The 8561-nt window shown below is 35.4% G+C and overlaps 2 protein-coding genes across 2 annotated transcripts; both read left to right on the top strand.

The window, feature by feature from the left end:
* The first annotated feature begins 1502 nt into the window (after positions 1-1502).
* On the top strand, positions 1503-2162 carry LOC108344493 (uncharacterized). Its single transcript, XM_017582928.1, has one exon. The coding sequence runs from the start codon at positions 1503-1505 to the stop codon at positions 2160-2162; it is 660 nt and encodes a 219-aa protein (XP_017438417.1).
* Positions 2163-3956: 1794 nt separating this feature from the next.
* LOC108344492 (retrovirus-related Pol polyprotein from transposon TNT 1-94) lies at positions 3957-6613 on the top strand. Its single transcript, XM_052870044.1, is given in 5 exon segments — positions 3957-4729; positions 4768-4898; positions 5026-5382; positions 5995-6194; positions 6503-6613. Coding segments are annotated over 5 exon segments (1572 nt in total).
* Positions 6614-8561: the final 1948 nt, after the last annotated feature.

The following is an 8561-nucleotide window of genomic DNA, read 5'->3' as shown; positions in this document are numbered from 1 at the left end:
TAGCCTCGGTTGGCATACCCAAATATTAAATAAATTTTTTGGAAAGGTGTCTACCACAAAAATTAGATAACACTTTGTAAAAAGTTGACAAATTATAATTTTTTTAAAAAAGTGTAAATTTAAGAAATTATTTGCGATGTGTTATATAAGTTTATTATAATAGAATAAGAACATTTTGATAATTTTTAAAAATATCATAATTAGCAAAAAGAAATTAAAAAGAATAAAAAATTAAACCCATAATAATATAAAAAAGAAATGAGAAAGAAAAAAAAACACAATATATCCTATTAATATTTGTTGTTATTGCTGTGTTACGCTTACTAGATCATGTATGTGCTCGATATTTATGAGTGTTTTAGAGATCATGCTAAGATCTCATATAAGCGGCTCCACTCGACACTTGTATAGATTATTTCATTAAGTGTATGCTGCAAATCCTACACCACCCGTAAGGGATATGAAAATCATTAAAAATTTCCCGAGTCGTGTAGATTCACTGTTCTTAAGGACTTATCCGCGATGTGTTGTGTAAGTTTTCCAAGATACAACAAGAACTTCCTAAAAATTTATTAAAATATTAAAACTACCAAGGAACTCTAAAAAGAGTAAAAAATTAAACCCAGTATATTATAAGAAAGACATGAGAAAAGGAAAAGAATGAGAGAGAATGAAACAATCAAAGTTCTGTGTTTTCGTAAGAGCAAAAAAAAAAAAATATTTTTAGACCCTATGAGGGTACTCACCTTCCTTAGCTTGTAGAGAAGGAACTAGAGTTTGCAACATAAGCTGGTAACCTTCCAACGTTCACAAAACCCTTATGTAGAAAGAGAACGAACCATGTTCAAAACAAATTAACCATTCAAATGAGGCTTTTGCAATATTGTTATTCAACTTTTATAATATATGACACATTGGAAGCCCAATGCCCCATTGATAAAGTCCATTTTTAATGTATCTTGTATTGTTTTGTATTTTAGTTATTTTATGCTTGTTTTACTTCTAATATCCTTGTTTATAAGTCTAAAATAAGTGAATAGGAAGCTTTTGTGGTGGAGAAAAACAACCTCGAAAACAAGGAAACATGAATAGGCAAGAAAGAATTATTTTTAGACAAATACTCACTTCAAGGACACTAGAATCGCGCCTAGAGATACTGTTAGAAAATTGCTTCAGGACTGCACCTTTTAATTCTGTTTTATTTTTTATTATTTCCCTAGTTTTAAGGAATCAGTTTAGGTTTGTTATTTTGATTCATGTATTTTATTTAATGGCTTAATTCTAGGAACACATTGTTAGTGGGTAGTTATTTTTAAATTTTATAAATTGTAACGTTTCTTGATTCAATAAAATAAGTTTTTATTGTTCTCCTTCCATATATTCTCCTTCAATATATTTTTTCGTTCCTTTTTGTTCATTTTTGTTCTCTGTTAAAGAAACTTTGCTTTCTTATAAACACCAACAATTGGTATCAGAGCTTTTTTTTCTTACGGGACCTTAGAATGGATTCTGAAACAAGCTTTTCCCAAGCAACTCTTCCAATTTTCAATAGGGAAAACTATGATCTTTGGGCTGTTAAAATGGAGGCTTACCTAGAAGCTTTGGATCTTTGGGAAGCCATAGAAGAAGATTATGAAATCCTTCCGCTGCCTGACAATCCCACTGTGGCCCAGATCAAAAATCATAAGGAGAAGAAAACCCAAAAAGCAAAAGCAAAGTCATGTCTTTATGCTGGCATTTCTGCAACCATCTTTAGTAGGATCATGAGTCTCAAATCAGCAAAAGCAATTTGGGATTATCTGAAGAGAGAATATACTGGAGATGAAAAAATTCGAAGCATGCAAGTGCTTAACTTGATGAGAGAATTTGAACTTCAAAGGATGAAAGAGTCTGACACAATCAAGGAGTATTCAGACAAATTGTTGGGTATTGCCAAAAAGATAAAATTATTGGAAAGTAATTTTACAGATTCAAGAATTGTTGAGAAAATTTTGGTGACCGTACCAGAAAGGTATGAAGCATATATTGCTTCTTTGGAAAATACAAAGGATATTTCTAAAATCACTCTTGTTGAAGTGATACATGCCTTCCAGGCCCAAGAACAACGAAGATTGATGAGGGAAGATTATGCTACTGAAGGTGCTCTTCTAGCCAAGAGCTAACAAGCAAAAAATTACAAGAAGAATCATCCAGCCAACAGTCAAAGCAGTGTAAATAATTACAACAAAGGAAAGGCTGAAAAGAAAAATTACCCTCCTTGTCAACATTGTGGCAAAATGGGTCACCCTCCATTCAGATGTTGGAGGAGACCAAATGCGAAATGCATAAAGTGCAATCAAATGGGACATGAAGCAGTCATATGCATGAGCAAAAATCAATCACAAGAGGAAGAAGCTAAAGTTGTTGAACAGGAGGAGGAGGAAGATCAATTATTTGTGGCCACCTGTTTTGCAAGCAGTGAAGAAAATGAAAGTTGGCTAATTGACAGTGGTTGCACAAACCATATGACCTATGACAAGGAGCTTTTCAAAGATTTAAAGCCAACCAACATCACCAAAGTCAAAATAGGCAATGGTGATTATATTTCAGTCAAAGGAAAGGGAGCTGTTGCAATAACAAGTTGCTCAGGTACAATGTTAATTTCTGATGTCCTTTTTGTACCAGAAATTCAACAGAGCTTGTTGAGTGTTGACCAATTGATTGAAAGAGGCTTCAAAGTCTCTTTTGAAGACAATTTTTGTTTGATTAGAGATGCAGCTAGTCAAGAAATTTTCAAAATCAAAATGAAAGGAAAAAGTTTTGCTCTAAATCCATTGGAGGAAGAGCAAACTGCCTTTCCTGTCAAGGAGAACATAACAGAAGTTTGGCACAAGAGGCTTGAGCATTATCATCACCAAGGGCTGCTGAAAATGCAATATAAGAAAATGGTAGCTGATTTTCCAGAACTTGATGATCAAATACCAACATGCAAGACATGTCAATTTGGAAAGCAAAAAAGAAATCCATTCCCAAAGTCAACATGAAGAGCCACTCACAAATTGCAGCTCATCCACACGGATGTTTCAAGCCCTCACAGAACACCTTCCTTAAAAGGTAGTCTTTATTTTATTACCTTTATTGATGACTTCACCAGAATGTGCTGGATTTTTTTCTTAAAGTTTAAATCAGAAGTAGCTCAAGTTTTTTGGAAGTTTAAGACAAGAGTTGAAAATGAAAGCATCTGCAAAATTCAGATTGTAAGATCTAATAATGGGAAGGAGTATACTTCAGCAGAATTTGACAGGTTTTGGGAAGATTCAGGCATAGAGCATTAGCTTACATCTCCTTACACACCTCAACAAAATGGAGTTAGTGAACGGAGAAATAGATACATTATGGAGATGTCAAGATGCATGTTACATGAGAAGAATTTGCCAAAAAAGTTTTGGGCAAAGGCAGCAAATACAGTTGTGTTTCTTTAAAACAGACTTCCAACAAAGGCAGTAAGAGAAATGACACCATTTGAGGCATGGTATGGTTATAAACCATCTCTAAAATTTCTTAAAGTATTTGGTTGTTTGTGTTTCACTCACGTTCCACAGATTAAGCGTGACAAGCTTGATAGGAGAGCTTCACCAGGCATTTTTTTAGGCTACAGTTTTGTCAGTAAAGCCTATAAAATTTTTCAGCCACAAACTGGAAATATTATTGTCAGCAGGGATGTTCACTTCATGGAGGATGAAGAGTTGAACCTAGATGATGCAGAAAAGAAGGGTCAAAACATGGCAGAACTGAAACTCAAGTTTTCCAATTCAACCATTGAAGAAGAAGATGATGACTGACAGAATCAAACAGTGGATGATGCTTCTGTGAGAGGAACAAGGTTGCTCTCAAATGTTTATGAAAGGTGCAATATTGCCTTATGTGAACCTGCTGACTATGCAGAAGCAAAAAATGATCAAATGTGGATAAATGCAATGGAGGAGGAGTTGTCAATGATAGAGAAAAACAAAACTTGGATCCTAATGGATAGGCCTCAAGACAGGAAGGTAATTGGAGTCAAATGGGTGTTTAAAACCAAACTTAATGCTGATGGCTCAATCAACAAACACAAAGCTAGGCTGGTGGTTAAAGGGTATGCCCAAATATTTGGTGTTGATTATTCTGACACTTTTGCTCCTGTTGCTAGATTGGACACAATCAGGTTACTCCTTGCAATAGCTGCACAAAAGAGCTGGAAAGTGTTCCAGTTGGATGTAAAATCAGCCTTCCTAAATGGTATCTTACAGGAAGAAATTTATGTTGAGCAGCCCCAAGGATTTGTGAAGGAAAGTGAGGGAGATAAAGTCTATCTTCTCAAGAAAGCTCTTTATGGTCTAAAACAAGCTCCAAGAGCTTGGTATAACAAAATTGATGAATATTTGCTGAATTTTGGATTTGAGAAAAGTCTATCAGAAACAACCTTGTATGTCAAGCACAATGACACTGATATTCTTATTGTTTCATTGTATGTTGATGACCTACTAGTTACAGGAAACAATATAGAGCATATTCAAAACTTCAAATAGGAGATGATGAAGGTGTTTGAAATGACAGATCTTGGAGTTATGTCCTACTTCCTTGGCATGGAGATCAAGCAAGGGCAAGGTGAAATTTTCATATGTCAGAAAAAGTATGCAAAGGAAATACTAAAGAAATTTCAAATGGAAAAATGCAAGCCAATAAGCACTCCAATGAATCAAAAGGAAAAGCTGCACAAAGAAGATGGTGCCAACAAAGTGGATGAAGGATATTTCAGAAGCTTGATTGGTTGCTTGATGTACCTCACGACAACAAGGCCTGATATTTTAAATGTTGTAAGTATTCTATCTTGATTCATGCATTGTGCAAGTGAATTGCATCTCAAGGCTGCCAAAAGAGTGATTCGGTATGTGAAGGGTACAAGTGATTTTGGTGTTAAGTTCACATGGAGCAAAGAATTTAAGCTGACATGTTTCTTTGATAGTGATTGGGGAGGTTTTATGGACGATATGAAAAGTACTTCAGGCTACTGTTTTACTCTTGGATCAAGTATTTTCTCTTGGAGCTCAAAGAAGCAAGAAATTGTGGCTCAATCCACTACAGAAGCTGAGTTTATTGCAACAACAACTACAATCAATCAAGCTTTATGGTTAAGAAAGATTTTAATGGATTTAAGTCTAGAGCAAAAAGAAAGTACCAAGATCTTCGTTGACAACCAAGCTGCTATTGCTATTTCCCATAATCCTGTATTTCATGGGAAAACTAAGCATTTCAACATCAAGTTGTTTTTTTTAAGAGAAATGCAGAAAAATGAATTTGTGACTTTGATTTATTGCAAGTCTGAAAATCAACTTGCATATTTATTTACAAAACCACTTTCAGGTAGCAGGTTCGAGCTTCTAAGGAAAAAAATTGGTGTTTGCAGCTCCTAAACCTTTTAATTCTATTTTATTTTTTATTATTTCCCTAGTTTTAAGGAATGAGTTTAGGTTTGTTATTTTGATTCATGCATTTTATTTAATGGCTTAATTCTAGGAACACATTGTTAGTGGGTAGTTATTTTTAAATTTTATAAATTGTAACGTTTCCTGATTCAATAAAATAAGTTTTTATTGTTCTCCTTCCATATATTCTCCTTCAATATATTTTCCCGTTCCTTTTTGTTCATTTTTGTTCTCTGTTAAAGAAACTTTGCTTTCTTATAAACACCAATAGATACAAACATGAAGAAAAGACTCACCCGAGGGTTATACTGCCATGGACCACCCTCGGATGATTAGAAAATCACCGTTGGACACCATGCTGACTTATTGGGTGAAATGATAGCCCAAAGTTGCAATATTTGAGTCGTTGGGCAAAAATTTGGCTTGCCCAACGAGCTACAAGTTAGGGAGCATAATTTTTTGACCTTGTTGGGCGAATTTGTCAGTCCTGGTACACAAAAGTGAGTATTTTTGCGAGAGTTTTCATCATTTCTCATTCTTACACGAATAGAATCACATAGGGTGCTTGGGAGAGACTTTTGGAGGATGTTTGGAGTGTTGGGAAACTCTTCCTCTCCTCATTGGGTTTCCTCCTTCATCCATGGTGGTTTAAACCCTTTTGGGGTTGAAAAGGAAGATGAGTTGGAGATTGGAGGTGTTGAGGCGAATGGGAGACACAATTGGAGCATGGATCAGTTGCTAAGGGAGAAGGCATGCATCTTGTTAACTCTCTATTTTTCTCCATTTTTCTATGTTAATTTTGTTTTTTTTAGGTTACTTTAGTTTTTAATTTTCTAGAAATAAAATAGTTTAGAGTAATTAGGGTAAAAATAGGTTTTTGATAGAAATAATGTTAATTTCTCCCTTTTAGTTAAATAAATAGTTTTTTTTAATAAATAAGTCTTTTTCCTCTTTTTAGAAAAATATTTAGAAAATAAAAATAAAAATTTCTTTTGCTATCATAGGATTTTATTCTTTTGTTTTTGCTGTTTAACTCTTCATTTCTTCTCTTTTTGCAGAACAGTCCCTGGTCAAAGGGGCCAAGAATGATCAACCAGAAGCAAAGGGGCTGGTGCTGTTTGGGCCAAATTAAGAAGAGTTATTATTGGTCAAATGAGCTGGAAGGCTAATAGCATAAAGGGTGTTGCTCCCTCCACCACCACACCTTTCTCCCTCCACCTCCCCTTTACTATTTTGTCCCTCAGTAAAATTTTATTTTTAGGGTTATTATTTTTTAATTTTATTCATTCACAACCTATTTCATTAATAACCTATTCTAGTCCCCTACATGAGTAAAATACTTTTATTTCATTTTAACATTATATTTCTTCTTCTCTTTCTTTCGTCGTTGTGAGATACTACAAGTTGCAAAGGTTGGTGGTGGTGGAAAGAATTATCAAGCAATATCCCTCTCGTGGTGCAGTGCGTGAAGTGTTTCCTCGTATTTGAATAAACCTTGAAATAAAACCCTAAAATAAAAAACGTAACCTTTAAACGGAGGTGACATCCTTCAACGAATGTCAACATCCTTCAACGGATGTAACGGATGTCAACATCCGTTTAAGGAAAAACGGATGTCAACATCCCTTTAAGGAAAAACGGATGTCAACATCCGTTTAAGGAAAAACAGATTTACCTTAACGTTGAAGATGTCACGTCTCGTTTAAAGGTTACGTTTTTTATTTTAGAGTTTATTTTATTATGTTACATCTCCGTTGATGTATACTTCCTCATGCTGGTTGATGCTCTGGACGTTTCTCGATGTTCCTCCACACCATGGCGGCGACGCTCCTTCACACCACAACGGCAATGAAAGCTTTCAAACCAAAAAAAAAACTGAGAAGAAAAAGGAATGGACGTGTGGGAGGTGGGGAGGTGAAACGAAAATGGGAAAAGGGGAAGAGAGTTCCGTGGGTGAGTGCTGGGAAAGTAAAATTAGGATTTCAAATTATTTAAAATAGGGTAAAAGTAAAAATCTTTTTAACTTGGATATAATTGTATTTAAAATAATATGGAGAGGTGGAGAAAGTATAGGTTGGTGGTGGAGGGAGCAACACCCTAACATAAATGAAGTTGACTGGAAGAAATTTGGCCAACGCTGGTGGTGATAAGATTGGGCCGCTGCACATGGAATTGGGTTTAAGTGAAACACAGTGTTTCATACTGCTACGAGGATGGCAAGATGAGGGGGTCGTTTAGTTAGTGTTTCATTTAGGCAAAGGCAGATTTGAATCATTTGGGGATTTCTCCCAACTCTCTCACTCATGGCTAGGGTTCTGGCGAAAAGAGAAGAAGCAAAGTAGAACCAGACGCGAGCTTCATGACGCGAGATCAAACTCTTCACGGCCCAAAACGAGGATAGCCCAGAAGGATGTTCGGACCAAAAAGGAAGCTAACCCAAGTTGATCGGTCCGGAGAAGCTAATCGGACCAAAACTGTGATTGGAGGCTTGTGGAGCTGATCGATTGAAGCAAAACGGTTAGAAAGTTAGTTGGAAAAGCTTCACGAAGCTTCTAAGCTGTAACCGATTCTTCCCTTCTTTCCCTTTTCCTATTCTTTTTAGTTTTTGGATTTTCCCTATAAAAAGGGGGTTTTGTAATGTACAGAGGTACGTGCACTGGGTGACAGACGGTGTACTTAGAGTAGATAGTAGTGGGTGACAGACGCTACTTAGGTTTCCAAATTCTCATGCCTTAGGTTAGATTTTCAAAGCTTTCATAGAGTAGACGCTATTTTCTTCACTGGAATTCTTGGGGATGATCATTGGGTGACAGACATTGGCTCTCTGAGAAACTCTGGTATCTGTAATTTTGAGTTTAGTTTTCAATAAAGCAATTTTATGTTTCAGTTTTGATCCATTTTATATTTGATTGTCATTTACTTTTATTGATTCCATTTATGTTTCTGTAATTGCACTATTATTGATTCTACCTTTTAATAATTGTTTCTGAGTTTGATGAGTTTTTCATATTATAGGGTAGATGCTTCGGTTCTGATTTTAGAGTAGTTTTATGATGCTTTTGATGATTGCTAAGACATGATTCTAGATTGTATAAATACTGGGTTGATAAATTGAGT

This window comes from Vigna angularis, chromosome 10 (genome assembly GCF_016808095.1).
Source record: "Vigna angularis cultivar LongXiaoDou No.4 chromosome 10, ASM1680809v1, whole genome shotgun sequence".
In the NCBI taxonomy this organism is placed as follows: domain Eukaryota; kingdom Viridiplantae; phylum Streptophyta; class Magnoliopsida; order Fabales; family Fabaceae; genus Vigna; species Vigna angularis.
This window is presented reverse-complemented; position numbering and strand designations above follow the sequence as displayed.